General features: G+C 51.9%; 6 protein-coding genes across 7 annotated transcripts; 4 read left to right on the top strand and 2 right to left on the bottom strand.

The window, feature by feature from the left end:
• The first annotated feature begins 163 nt into the window (after nt 1-163).
• LDX57_008329 (uncharacterized protein) lies at nt 164-5,018 on the top strand. Of its 2 annotated transcripts, XM_046090052.1 has the most exons (3): nt 164-606; nt 668-3,536; nt 3,584-5,018. In XM_046090052.1, the coding sequence occupies exons 1-3, from the start codon at nt 387-389 to the stop codon at nt 3,768-3,770; spliced, it is 3,276 nt and encodes a 1,091-aa protein (XP_045946024.1). In that variant the 5' UTR covers nt 164-386; the 3' UTR covers nt 3,771-5,018. The 2 variants fall into 2 exon arrangements, with proteins under 2 accessions (XP_045946024.1, XP_045946025.1); XM_046090053.1 differs by having other exon boundaries at nt 164-3,536.
• LDX57_008330 (uncharacterized protein) lies at nt 4,243-4,598 on the bottom strand (the record flags this gene model as incomplete). The annotated part of the gene is made up of 2 exons (XM_046090054.1): nt 4,243-4,419; nt 4,506-4,598. The coding sequence occupies 2 exons, from the start codon at nt 4,596-4,598 to the stop codon at nt 4,243-4,245; spliced, it is 270 nt and encodes an 89-aa protein (XP_045946026.1).
• Nucleotides 5,019-5,405: 387 nt separating the features above from the next.
• LDX57_008331 (zinc-binding alcohol dehydrogenase family protein) lies at nt 5,406-6,380 on the top strand (the record flags this gene model as incomplete). The annotated part of the gene is made up of 1 exon (XM_046090055.1): nt 5,406-6,380. One exon carries the CDS (start codon nt 5,406-5,408, stop codon nt 6,378-6,380), a length of 975 nt encoding a protein of 324 aa, XP_045946027.1.
• A 160-nt stretch (nt 6,381-6,540) lies between these two features.
• LDX57_008332 (uncharacterized protein) lies at nt 6,541-7,185 on the bottom strand (the record flags this gene model as incomplete). The annotated part of the gene is made up of 1 exon (XM_046090056.1): nt 6,541-7,185. One exon carries the CDS (start codon nt 7,183-7,185, stop codon nt 6,541-6,543), a length of 645 nt encoding a protein of 214 aa, XP_045946028.1.
• A 1,663-nt stretch (nt 7,186-8,848) lies between these two features.
• Nucleotides 8,849-11,200, top strand: GSY1 (glycogen synthase; the record flags this gene model as incomplete). Its single annotated transcript, XM_046090057.1, has 4 exons — nt 8,849-9,319; nt 9,392-10,754; nt 10,821-11,016; nt 11,083-11,200. 4 exons carry the CDS (start codon nt 8,849-8,851, stop codon nt 11,198-11,200), a joined length of 2,148 nt encoding a protein of 715 aa, XP_045946029.1.
• A 1,373-nt stretch (nt 11,201-12,573) lies between these two features.
• Nucleotides 12,574-13,829, top strand: nmt1 (NMT1/THI5 family protein; the record flags this gene model as incomplete). The annotated part of the gene is made up of 4 exons (XM_046090058.1): nt 12,574-12,608; nt 12,737-12,908; nt 12,959-13,108; nt 13,158-13,829. 4 exons carry the CDS (start codon nt 12,574-12,576, stop codon nt 13,827-13,829), a joined length of 1,029 nt encoding a protein of 342 aa, XP_045946030.1.
• Between the last annotated feature and the right edge of the window lie 121 nt (nt 13,830-13,950).

A 13,950-nucleotide genomic window follows, 5' to 3' on the forward strand; every position in this document is an offset into this window, starting at 1 on the left:
GTTGGTGGTCAGGCCTCAGGCGCCCAGGCCGCAACTCGGAAGATTAAAGCGCCGAAATCCCCCCGACGTACCCCGTGGCCTTGGGGCCTGGCGCCTTACCCGATCGGGGCTGAGCTGTCATGCTCCAAAAAGACCAAACCAAATCCCCGTATCAATCGGGCACCTGGTGACGTTGCACTTTCCTTTCCCTTCTTTCTTTGTCTCGCTCGCTTTCTCAATTAGACGCCGTTATCCCCAAGCTGTGGGGGCCAAAGCCATTGGTCGATCAGTGCTGTCCCGGCTAGTCTCGAACGAACGTTACAGCTTGTCCTCTTGTCATGTTTAGATAACCGTGTTCCCCAAAATAGCACGGTGGCTGTCGGAGTCGCCAATTTGGCATCAGCGAGATGTCCTCTGTGAGCCCACGGAAGTCGATTGACAGTATAGCCTCGGGAGCCTCGACACCGTCGTTGTCGCAGCAGTCGTTTAACCCACTCGAGTCTCCCCGCGTCCCCTCTCAAAGATACCCCCTGAGACGGGGATCGACCGCCAGTTCCGTCGCGAGCATTGGAGGGATTTTGGATTCTTCTCAGCGTCATGGATCGATAGCAGAATCGGGTCAAAATGGTTCGTCACTGGCAATTGATAGAGCGATTGAAGTCCTGGGCTTTGGCTAATCCCCCCTTAGCTATCTCTACTCTCCTCCAGCCTCCGATCGTCCGCACCGGACTGCTCCCCCAAACGGCAGTCGCCTCGTCTGGATATAAACCTCCGAGTTCCCGCGATATTCCCCCAGTTACATTGACGAATATTCCCCGTGTGGACTCGAAGGCGTTCGCTCCGTACTTATCGCAAGTTGGGTCACTGTACGATGTATTTCAACAGGCCAAGGAGGGGTCCGGTGACCAGGACTCGCAGTTGGCGCGTGGAGGCGGCAAGGCTTCCCCTAAGCCGGACGAATACGAGTCATTGATTTCGCGATCCCAAGAGCGACGGCCTTCCGGGATTTCTACCGGCTCCCGCGCAAGCTCGCCTTATGACACAAGGGGGAGGAGACGGTCATCCGCTGGCCGAGGCCGTGGTCACGCCGTCACCCCACTGTCCACAATTCCTCCGGTATATTTCGAAGACGACTTCCACCTTGAAAACCCTCGCACGTTTGACGTGGTCTCTGAAAAGTCTGAAGTCGTTACACCACCGAAGACTCCAAGCAAGGACGATAGGCCGGATATTCCAGTTGTGGCGGAACCTCCCCGAACTGGGAGAAAGGCGCTTGCCACCAATGCGATCCTGCAGGAAAAGCTGTCATGGTATATGGATACTGTGGAAATACACCTCATCTCGTCAATCTCGACCGCGTCCAAGTCGTTCTTTACCGCCCTAGGATCCCTGCGCGAGCTTCATTCTGAAGCTGCTGACTCGGTGAAACGGATCCAAGTTTTACGAAAGGATCTTCAGAAAATCGACCGCGAAATGGCCCTGGGTGGATTGAAAATCGTTAACCTGCGACGCCGAAGAGAGAACGTCAGGATGCTCGCCGACGCCGTATCTCAACTTCGAGATGTGGTCCAGTCTGTGTCACGCTGTGAAGAGTTGGTCGACAACGGGGAGATTGAAGAGGCCGCAGATGGCCTGGAAGAAGTGGAAAGACTAATGTCTGGGGATTTTGTTGTTGATCGTCCCTCTGAAGATGATGAGACGCGGGAACAACCGAGAAAGGCCATCGACCTCAGAAGACTCAAAGCCCTCGAGGGGGCATCTGACGACCTGGCGCAGTTGAGATACAGGATCGGTAGTGGATACGAGGCGCGCTTCTTGAGTGACCTTCTTGGCGATTTGAGACAACATGTCGAAAACGCACCATTGGACACGACACTGCAGCGTTGGGGTGCTTCCTTTCAGCGACAACGCGGAGCTCAACGATCTGCTGCCACAACCTCTCCAGCGTATATGTCATTTGATGATGAACTGAGATCTAGATTACGTGCGCACCTCACTGGGCTTGCGCGTGCACATCACACGACCCCCGCAGCAACCTCTTTCAAGACTGCGGTCCTACGGGAGATGAAAAGCCTCATTCGGAAGCACATGCCCAGCTCCAGTGACGACGACAACGAATCGATGGTGTCCGTTTCCACCCACAGATCGCAGGGCCTAAGCCAACAAGAGAAGTCTTCGATACTTGCTCGCAATCTCCGCGCTATGGATGCAGAGGATGCTTATAGCATGGTTGCTCAGATATACACGGGCATCAGTGAATCGTTACGAAGACTCAGCGTCCAAGTCAAGGTGCTTCTTGATATCGCGAGTGGACTGGGAAATCCACCAACCCCTACACTTAAATCTTCACCTCGCAGCCCCGTTCGACGGTCTACGGATAGTTCCGAGAACTTGAAAGCCAACCCGCGGTTGGAGGCAACGGTGGTCGCACAAGACGAGATATTGCAGGTCTTGGATATGTCTAGCCTCCTAGGCCAAGCGGTTGACATTGCTCAGTCCCAAATCAACAAGGTGCTTAAGGTGCGGTCTGAACAGACCTCTCAGTTGCCCAAGGAAGATTTTCTGAAGTACTTTACCCTCAACCGTCTTTTCGCCGACGAGTGCGAAGCCATCTCTGGGCGAAGCGGCACCGCTTTGAAGACATTGGTTGGTAACCAGATTAAAGATTACATCAACCGGTTTGGTGATACACAGCGCCATCGCATTGTCGAAGTGATGGACGCAGACCGATGGGACGCCAAGGACTTCGGCGATTCCGAAAATGCCGTCTTGAAACGAATCTTGGATGCGAGCACCAAAGATATCGATGCTTGGGTGGAGGTTTCCAAGATTTGGCAGCCCCCTACCGAGGGCCATGAGAATTCGGATGCGGCTGCTGTCAATGGTTCCGGAAAGGACAAAGTCAGAAGCGCCGTTATTGATGAGCAGAAATACATTCTCTCAGCATGTGCTATGGCTATGATGAAGAGCATTGAGGAATTTCAGTTCCTCATGGCAAATATTCCTAGTATGATCCAGGACATTGCCCCCGGTCTTTTAGAGACGTTGAAATTGTTCAACTCCCGGTCCTCCCAACTGATTCTCGGAGCCGGGGCCACTAGAAGCGCTGGCCTGAAGAACATCACCACAAAACATCTCGCCTTGTCTTCGCAAGCCCTGAGTTTCATCATAGCGCTGGTACCGTACATTAGGGAGTTTGTTCGCCGTCACGCCCTAAGCAGCCCGCTAATGGGCGAGTTCGATAAGGTGAAGCGATTGTACCAAGAGCATCAGTCTGGCATTCATGAGAAGCTTGTCGACATCATGAGCGGTCGCTCCTCCATTCATGTTAATGCCATGAAGAAGATCGACTGGAACGCGGTGACCAATGGCAACGCCGTCAGCCCGTACATGGAAACACTGGCCAAAGAAACCGGCACACTGCATCGCGTTCTGAGCAAGCATTTGCCCGACATGACTGTTTCTATGATCATGGACCCCGTTTTCAACAGTTACCGGGAGCAGTGGACCAAGGCATTTGAAGAAGTCTCCATAACCTCGGAGAGTGGAAAACAAAGGTGAGCTTTTCGCTCGAGCACTATGTGACTTGTGCTAACTTGATTAGATTGCAACGCGATGCGGAGTATTTCCAGTCGAAACTCAGCAAAATAGATGGCTTTGGCAACCTGGGCGAGCGTCTGCTTGAATTAGTCAAGCAGAAAAGCACCGCGACAGAGGCGCAGGAGCCTCCATCAACCGAGCCTGATACCTCGAAGGGGTCTCCCAAGACCAGTGAAGATACCAAATCTTGAGCATGATCAATCTATAATTATCCGCTATGGGCGATCGAGGTCACACTCGGAAGATCTCACCTGCACATTCTATACATTCCTCCAACTCTGACTATTCCCGCGGTGTTCCCTGTCAAAATGCCCAGGGAACTGTGTACAGTGATTTTGCTCAATGCTACCGCAACTTCCCTTACTCTATACACTGCGGTGCATCCTTATTTACGTTCTATAGAATAATCCAACCCTTTGTCTATATCTTGTTGACCTCTTTCACAATACTCTTCTACAAACTACAAAACCCACGGATTTATCGTACTTAGTCTTTCAATTCATTATGATAAGCCTCCACATCAAGCAGAAGCCTCAATGCTAATCGACCGATTCTCATAAATATCGTACAAGCATAGACATATCCCATCCAACTCCAATGATAATGCTCATGACACCACTCATTCAAAAGCGTTTCCTTTTCTTTCAGGGTTCGGGCTCGATTTTAAACGCCCTGCGCACCGAGACCCTTGTTCTCTCCGAGCGTTTTCGGGTCATGCCCGCCCTTGCCGCTACCAGACTGAGTAGGGCCGGAGCTGCCGCCGCCGCTGGCCAGGCCGTTGGCGTTGATGCCTTCGACGGGGAGGTCGGCGACCTTGTGGGTGCGGTTGAGGTCGGCGTTCTATGTGGTGTTAGCTTGTATGTACTTCTTCGGAGTGATGTTTAGAGAGGAGGGGAGGGTAGGAGGATAGATTTGGGAATACATACGTCGTTACCGACGCCGTGGACCTTGTTAGGACCGTTTTCGATGGCGTTGTCGCTCTGAGGGACACCGTTGTCGTATTCAGCTCCGCGAGGCATGATGGTTTGATATCAGGGTGTTTTTGAGGTAGTTTCAAGGTAGGAAAGAGAGAGTTTTGTGAGGTAGATTCGATGGATTGATGGTTTTGATGGTTCTGTTAAGTTGTCAAGGGAATATGTTCCTTTGAAAGCTTCTTTATAACCCCCATCCTCCTTCTGTTGATGATGGCATCGACTTCTGAGCTTTCCTGGTTCTGGTTCTGTAGGTGGAATGGCTGACACCATTGTGAAGTCATTGTGGAGACGCCGCAGGAGAGATGACTTCATCCGGTCAGGGAATTGGTCGGGCTTTCTCGATCTAGGTGTCGATCGCGGTTGTTTGAGAATGAGACCGAAAAGGGGGTCTTGTTGCTTCTGGACTCAGTACGTAAAATCTTCTGCGTAATGAGATCGAGTGTTGATTTAATGGTATCCCAGGAGGAGTTGTCCGGTGTAGTTCTTGGTAGTGGTGAGTGGGGCCAGTGTGATCTTCCGCCTCAGCCAGCAAATTAGCCAAACAGTGCAAACAGCACAAACGCTGCGACTGCCCGCCCATCAAGGGCTCAAGCCCGTTTTGCATGCGTTGACATCCTATCAAACTCGCAGATGCTCGTCGAGGGTGCAGATCGAAATGTTTGATTTGTTTTCTTCACGGCTGGCTGCTTCTGTCTTTATAAAGGAGACGGCCTTGACAGGTCTTCAGCAAGACTTTCGGCTTTATCTCGAGGCGACGTGAAGTCCATTTCGACATTCTGATTACAGAAATATATACTCTTTGCAAAGAAGCACTCGTCTCAAGAATCAACCCATTCCTCATAATAAAACACCATGAACGCCGTGGTCATTCACACCCCCGGCCCCCCTAATGTCCTGCAGGTCATACAGCGTCCCATCCCGCAGCCGACACCGGGCCAGGTGCGGATCAAAGTGAAAGCCTTCGGACTGAACCGGTCCGAACTTTTCACCCGACAGGGCCACTCGCCCGTGCAGTTTCCTCGCATCCTCGGGATCGAAGCGGTAGGGGTGATTGACGCCGTAGCCACGGGCCTGGAGCGGCAATTCCCCCTCGGGAGCCCCGTTGCCACGGCCATGGGTGGGATGGGTCGCGCCTACGATGGCGGATACGCGGAGTATACGTGCGTGCCGGCGAAACAGGTGCAGATCGTCAAGAGCAGTTTGCCGTGGGATGTGCTCGGCGCGCTGCCGGAGATGCTGCAGACGGCGTGGGGCGCGCTGATGAGGTCGCTGTCACTGAGAGCCGGTGATCGGCTGCTGATTCGTGGTGGCACGACCTCTGTTGGACTGGCAGCGGCGGCGATCGCGAAGACGCATGGGGCGTTTGTGGCGTCGACGACGAGGAAGGGGGAGCGTGCGGCGTTGCTGCGTGAGTATGGTGTCGATGAGGTTTGGGTGGATGATGGGGCCCTGGCGGCGCAGGTTGCTCGGGCGGATGCTGAGCACTTCGATAAGGTGCTGGAGCTGGTGGGCACGGTGACACTGGCTGATTCGCTGCGCTGCGTGAAGAAAGGGGGCACGGTCTCGGTCACGGGCATTGTGGGCAATCAGTGGTACCTGGAAAAAGTTAATCCGATGGAGCTGATCCCGTCTGAAACGAAATTGACGGTGTATAGCGGTTCGGATGAGGATTTCACGGCGACGCCGTTGAATGAGCTGATGAAGATGGTGGAGGATGGCAGGTTGAAGGTGCGAGTTGGTCGGATGTTTCAGATGGAGGAGATTGTCGAGGCACACGAATGTATGGAGAGGGACGAGGCCCAGGGAAAGCTTGTGGTATTACCATGACCAATTACTGAGGGCTCTCTGTGTGGACATTCTCGGTGGGAAAACAGAAATTCTATTGTTCATTCTATGTGATACATTCTATACAATCTAGTATAAACCACCCGAAACGCCATCTACGCCTCCAAAACCCCAAAGGCAGCAATCAAGATAAGTCAACAGTCTAAATGATCTTGAGCCCCATGTCCATATATTCATCCCATGCTTTGGGATCTAGCCTCCTAGCCTGCGCAACATATCCTGTTTCTATCATGTGCTTGAAGACATCCAAGCTCGAATCGGAAAGCGGACGTGACTCCCTATTCCGGACGTGGTCTTCAATCCACGAGCAAGACAGTCCAGGCTCTGGATCAGGTTCGGTCTCGGGCTCATGCCCAGGCACAGGTTCAGGTCCATATTCAAGTTCATGCTCAGGCTCAGCTCCTTGTTTAGGCACAGGCTCTTGTTCAAATTCAAGGCTATGTTCAGATACAGGCCCCTGTTCAGGTTCGGGCTCTTGGTCAGGGTCAGGAGTATCAGATTCAAAGGAATCAGAGCTAGGAGGATCCGGGTTTGACACAGGCCAACGGCGTGGATCGCTCGGCGCTACAGAGGGATCGGACGCGGTGGCGATTCCAAATGACCCGGGAGATGGACTACGACGAGAAGTAGAATGGGAAGGGGAAAGATACTTGTGTATAATTTTCGCGACTGCATTCTTAAAATCTTTGAACTGCCTTTTCAGCGACTCTTTCAGCCCAGCGCCGGAGACCTTCTGGGCCGATCCCCGGAAGCGTTCTTTGTGACGGAAGAATTTGGCAAAGCCCATTCTAGATATGAGACACTCTCGGCAGCCAGCAAAGGTGCGAGTTGCTTGGAACTATGACTACGGGGGACTCCTGGACTTATTTATCTTTCAGTTTGAACACTAATCGCGACATGCCCGAAGCGAGTGTTTCGAAGAACAATGGCATTGTAACCGACAAAGAGTAGAGAGTTTTGCTTTTGTTTTGGGATTGAGGATTTGTTTCAAGGTTCCTCGATAGACAATGAGAGACTTGGGGGTTCGAGTCTGCCTAAAGGAGATGTTCAATGGTTAAATTGCTTCGTTGGAGTCGATTAATTAATATTCCATTATTCTGTTGAGCCCCGTCAGTCAAGAATGTAGCTATGCAGTGATTTGATACAGTTGAGGCGGCGATATCAGTATGGATAGTCGCCTGTGAAGTGATCAGAAAGCACAAGAAGGCATATAGAAGAGTACTACCGAAATCCATGTAAACCAGCCACGATCCTTTGTGTAAGCTCGCTAGAATATTACCTCAAGATGTGTCCGGGAACATGCGAGCGAGCCCTCTTCGCACACCTTATGGCCTTATGCCGGTTAGTTAAGATCATGTTAGAAGTGCTGTGAATAGATCCTCAACAAGCGTATCGGCATTAGAGCTTAAGCTTCGCACGAAGACGGCCAGGGGTCCACTTGAAGCCGCATGGTAGATTATGTCCATTAGAGGAGACTGAACGAAGTCTTTGCAAACTTGAATGCTGAGATGTTAGTACCAGCATCGACGATACCATATTGAAGCCATTCCAATACCATTTGACGATGGTGATAAGTCAACAGACAGACCATGACGTAATGACCGATTAGATTTCCCCGGATCCACTGCTTCGTCGTGCGGAGTCAACGTTGACCTCCAAAGCCAAGCTACGGACGGTCTTGGAGCTCCAATCCTTTCCCCTTTGCTATGTTAAGGATGGGAGGACCTCGTAACTTCTTGGATGGTGGGAAAACCCTTGCAAGGCCGTCCGTTTCACTCGACGAACGAGAGTGGCACTATCGCACGGAAGGGGCGCCTTCAACGCGACACTTTCATCATCGGGGGCGAAGATAGAAGGGGACGATCCTTGCCAAAGCTTCAGTTGGACCTCTAGGAGAATTAGCAACTGGTCGGATGATCCTGCAATGAATTAGAGCGACCGGGGTGGTCATTTGCCAACCTGCTAGACTGGCTTTGCAGTAGCAGCGAGTCCGTGCAACAGCCCATTCATCTTCCCCCTCTCCCTTCCCTCGCCCTGTTTCCCTTTAATTTCCTCCAACCTTCTTTTTTGTCTTCCTTCTCCCTCATCTGTCTCTTATCTTCCTTCGTTCACTGTGTTTCCTTTGTTGAAAGTTCTTCGGAATTGACAATTATCGAGTTCTGTCCGGGTCAAAGAGTCGTCAGGGTCTGGAATCAAGGAAGACCTCCCTGTTTCCCCGCCACCCGCATTCGGCCTTCCCCCGCACGCTTTCATAACAAAGAGCGACCTTGGGTGAGCTTCCTCTTTTTCTCCTTTTCTGCCCTCCGTTTCAATCCATTTCCCTCATAGCCATGATTATTTTGCAGCCTCTAACTTAGCAGAGCTCGGCCCTCGTTCAGTCCTTGCTACCGGTGACTTCTCAAGGACAGCTTCGTTGCTAGCTCGATAGCTCTTGAGAGATAACAATCGCCATGGCCAGTGCAGCTGAGGAGAACGGCAGCGAGCCGATCAAGCGAGATGTTCGCAACCATATGCTCTTCGAGGTGGCCACCGAAGTCGCCAACCGGGTGGGAGGAATCTACTCCGTCCTCAAGTCCAAAGCCCCGGTGACAACGGCGGAATATGGCGAGCGCTACACCTTGATCGGCCCTCTGAATCGAGCTTCGGCAGCCGTGGAGGTCGAGGAATTGACCCCCTCAAATCCTCGCATGGTGGAAACCATCAAGTCCATGAAGGAACGTGGTATTGATCTGATCTACGGTCGTTGGCTGATTGAAGGAGCACCGCGCGTGCTTCTCATCGATACGGGTACTGGGTACAAGTACCTCGACGAATGGAAGGGGGATCTATGGAACACCGCGGGCATTCCTTCGCCGTCGGCTGACACGGAGACAAACGAAGCCATTGTCTTTGGATACTTGGTGGCATGGTTCTTGGGTGAGGTGCGTTGGCTTCTTTGCCCTTCTTGAGCTTCCCTTCGTTCGATTGACCATCACTGACCGATGGAAAACTAGTTTATCGCGCACGAACGGCGCCGTGCTGTTGTCGCTCATTTCCATGAATGGCTTGCCGGGGTTGCCCTCCCTCTGACTAAGAAGCGACACATGGACTTGACAACTATCTTCACCACCCATGCGACGCTTCTTGGGCGGTACCTTTGCGCGGGCTCTGTTGATTTTTACAACAACCTTCATCATTTTGACGTGGATGCGGAGGCCGGTAAACGTGGGATCTACCATCGATACTGCATCGAACGAGCGGCCGCCCACACGGCAGACGTCTTTACCACTGTCTCCCATATCACTGCCTTCGAGAGTGAACATCTGCTCAAGCGTAAGCCAGACGGTGTTCTGCCCAACGGATTGAACGTCAAGAAATTCTCGGCAGTTCATGAGTTTCAGAATCTCCACTCGCAGTCGAAGGAGAAGATCAATGATTTCGTCCGCGGTCACTTTTATGGTCACAATGATTTTGACTTGGACAACACCCTCTACGTGTTCACCTCGGGAAGATACGAATTTCGCAACAAGGGCGTTGACATGTTCATTGAAGGCCTGGCGCGTCTCAATCACCGTCTGAAGGCCAGCGGATCGAAGACAACCGTCGTCGCATTCATTATCATGCCTGCGCAAACCACCTCGCTCACCGTCGAGGCGCTGAAGGGACAGGCCGTCGTGAAGTCATTGCGTGACACGATTGAGATGATCGAACAAGGCATTGGAAGACGCATGTACGAGCGCTGTTTGGCATGGAAGGAGGGTGAAAACATGCCAGATGAGAAGGATTTGATGGCCAGCCAAGATCGGGTCCTCTTGCGCCGTCGCCTGTTTGCCATGAAGCGACATGGGCTCCCTCCGATTGTCACCCACAATATGAACAATGACCACGAGGACCCGATCTTGAACCAGATTCGTCGAGTCCAGCTTTTCAACCATTCCTCAGATCGTGTCAAGGTTGTCTTCCACCCCGAGTTCCTCAACTCTTCCAACCCGGTGCTGCCATTGGACTATGATGACTTCGTCCGCGGGACGCATCTAGGCGTGTTCCCATCCTACTATGAACCCTGGGGATATACGCCAGCGGAGTGTACAGTGATGGGAGTCCCTAGTATCACCACCAACCTGTCAGGATTTGGCTGTTACATGGAGGAATTGATCGAAAATTCGTCTGATTACGGCATCTACATCGTGGACCGCCGGATGAAGGGCGTTGACGATTCGGTGAACCAACTGACTGAGTTCATGTATAACTTCACTATGAAGAGTCGACGACAGCGAATCAACCAAAGAAACCGGACGGAGCGACTCAGCGATCTGTTGGACTGGAAGCGCATGGGATTGGAATATGTCAAGGCTCGGCAGTTGGCTCTGCGAAGAGGTAATGTCCCATCTTGCGACTCAAATGCGGAAGTGTTATTTTTATTCGATTGCTAACTCCGTATAGCCTACCCGTCCTCGTTTGGTAGCACCGAAGATTTCTTTGATGTCATTGGGGGTACTGAACAGAAGTTGTCGCGGCCGCTGTCCGTTCCTGGCTCGCCTAAGGATCGCTCCGGGGTGATGACCCCTGGAGATTTCGCATCGCTTCAGGAGATCAAGGAAGGATTGAGTACCGAGGACTATATCGCCTGGAAGCTCCCGTGAGTTTATCATATTGTACTCTTCCAGGCGGTAAAAATTTCCACTAACTGCCCTCGCCGATCTAGTACCAACGAGGACGAAGAGCCCGACGAGCCTTTCTTCCCACTCACCCTGCGCACCAAGAAAGCCAGCGATCGACCGTCGTCGCCGCTCGACCGGATATCGGTGAACGGCGACACTTGATCAGCCTCGTGTATATGAAAGAGATGGGATAAAGTAGACTCTATCGCTATCCACCTTCGCGAGGTCTCGTGTGATGGAGGACAGCTCGCGATACTGTATAGCTGCTGTTGCCATCAAGTGTGTTTCCTCGCCCTCGCCCTTGTGACTTGTTGATATTGCAATATTTTTTGGAGAGTGCTCGAACTTGTTAAACAAAGCATCCACCTATCATCATCATCTGCGCGCTTTAATTGTCTAGATTTGTTAGTTTGCATCCATTCATAGCTTTGTCATAATCGATGTTTAGTTATTCTTGCTAATAGCTTTCTTTCCACTAGCTGGTGTGATTGGCTTCTCTATGAGGGATTATCGTCCAGCACCTATGTGCACAGACATGAAATCATCTTGCTTTGACATTCTGAAGTCGGAAACACGCACGCATTACACGCATACTCGTTGTTCATACCATAGACCTGTTCAGCTCTATAACCGCAAGCAAATATTGTAAAATAGTCCGATCGGGACAGTACCATCCAAGTACATCGTACAATATGACTCTCTGTTGCTTCGGACTAGAGAGGTCCTAGTTGCATCGGAGAAACAGGGTCCAGCCCACCGTCGTAATCGAGAGCGGGTCTCGGGGGAGGGGAGGCACGGTGGTTGATGTGCAAGACCGGATAGAGTTAACATTGACGATAATAAACCTGCCAGATAGGCGGATTGGGTGCGATACCGGCGAGACAACACAGGCCGAGAGTGTTGATCAAATCATCAGGATTGTTGTTAATAAGAAGAATTGTTGAGGCCGAAGGTGGGGTTGGTCGAGCTCCTTCTGGTAAAGTCCCACTCCCGTGACTCTTCCTGGCTATTTATTGCTGCCCCTCTTCTTCCTCTTTCTTTCTCTCCCCTCTCTTCCATCGTCCGAACATCTACTTTATCATCCAATTCCATCTACCTTCATCGATATTCGCTGCTTTGTTCGGTACGGCTCACTAGCTGCGCAGCCAGGACCCGCCGGGCCTGGGTCTTTTCGCCATGGGTTTTCACGGATCAAGGTATCGTACAATGTATACAACAATCTCTGCTTGCGTATGACAGGTGTTCGGCTGGAATATGCTTCTATCACTCGGTCGGTTCTGAGGATTTGGACATGAACGCACACAGAACCTAGTTCTGAAAGTGTTTCATGACAATCACAATGGGCCGACTGAATTGTGGAAGTATAGACCGGTCGTTCTGAGATTATACTGTCACAACTTGATCTAGATAATACTAGCGAAAGGACATGCGTCGCATTGATTGTCTCCCCTTCCCTTTTGTCTTCCAGAGATGAGAGGGCTCCTCGGTCTCCGCTGCTAACAATTCCCAGTCGTTTGACTTGAATCTGTGCCAAGATGTCTACTGACAAGATTACCTTTCTCACCAACTGGTATGAGTGTGCCACAGGTGTTTCTTTTCTTTCTTCTCCATTTCCATTCCCCTGTAGCTCTCTTCTATTGTTTTGTCGGATTGTATTCTATCATTGCGCATATGAACGATTACTAAGTGCTTGTAAAGGCACGCGACGCCCTATCATGCCCCGTTGTACCTCGCCCAGAGCAAGGGCTTCTTCAAGGAGGAAGACCTGAAGGTTGCTCTGTTGGAACCCAACGACCCCTCCGATGTTACCGAGATCATCGGTAGTGGCAAGGTCGACATGGGCTTCAAGGCCATGATCCATACCCTTGCTGTACGTGCCTTCTAAGCAACCAGATGAGCTGCGATCTAATGCAATGGCAGGCCAAAGCTCGGAACTTCCCCGTCACCTCGATCGGTTCCCTGCTGGACGAGCCGTTCACCGGCGTTGTCTACCTCAAGGACAGTGGAATCACCGAGGACTTCCGCTCCTTGAAGGGCAAGAAGATCGGCTATGTCGGCGAGTTTGGCAAGGTTAGCATTCCACCAACTAGTCATATGTTGTTTGTCTAACCACTCTTAGATCCAAATCGACGAGCTCACCAAGTACTACGGCATGACTGCCGATGATTACACTGCCGTCCGTTGCGGCATGAACGTCACCAAGGCCATCATCCGCGGCGACATCGATGCAGGCATTGGACTTGAGAACGTGCAGATGGTTGAGTTGGCCGAGTGGCTGGCCTCTCAGAACCGCCCTCGGGACGACGTCCAGATGCTCCGTATCGACCAGCTGGCCGAGCTGGGCTGCTGCTGCTTCTGCTCCATCCTGTACATCGCCAACGACCCCTTCCTGGCCGCCAACCCCGAAAAGGTGCAGAAGTTCATGCGGGCCGTGAAGCGTGCCACCGAGTACGTCCTCGCCGAGCCGGCCAAGGCCTACGAGGAATACGTTGACATCAAGCCTATCATGGGAACCCCCGTGAACCGCAAGATCTTCGAGCGCTCGTTCGCCTACTTCAGCCGTGACCTGAAGAACGTGTCTCGCGACTGGGCCAAGGTGACCAACTACGGCAAGCGTCTGGGCATCTTGGACCCCAACTTTGCGCCCAACTACACCAACGAGTACCTGTCCTGGAAACTGGACGGGGACTCCTCGGACCCTCTGGGTGACCAGAAGCGCATGGCCGAGCTGCAGAAGCAGGTTGCTTCCGAGGGAGGCTTCAAGCGCCTGGAGGTCGCTTCGTCGGCTTAATGGGGTGCTCTTCTGCGATGACCACGTTGATGCTGCCAAAATGTCAAGCATCCACCAACTTTACGCTCGTTAGCAAATGAAATGATTGATTCGCGTAAATGCCTTGTCTCTTGTAGCAATA

The sequence above is a fragment of the Aspergillus melleus genome (genome assembly GCF_016097325.1).
Source record: "Aspergillus melleus strain CBS 546.65 chromosome Unknown contig4, whole genome shotgun sequence".
NCBI classification, from domain to species: domain Eukaryota; kingdom Fungi; phylum Ascomycota; class Eurotiomycetes; order Eurotiales; family Aspergillaceae; genus Aspergillus; species Aspergillus melleus.

Excerpts from the sequence above, each read along its gene's own strand:
- LDX57_008329 (XM_046090052.1), top strand. The coding sequence starts at position 387 with ATGTCCTCTGTGAGCCCACGGAAGTCGATTGACAGTATAGCCTCGGGA. Across the intron at positions 607-667 it reads AGCAGAATCGGGTCAAAATG|CTATCTCTACTCTCCTCCAG; the intron begins GTTCGTCACTGG and ends ATCCCCCCTTAG. Across the intron at positions 3,537-3,583 it reads TCGGAGAGTGGAAAACAAAG|ATTGCAACGCGATGCGGAGT; the intron begins GTGAGCTTTTCG and ends TAACTTGATTAG.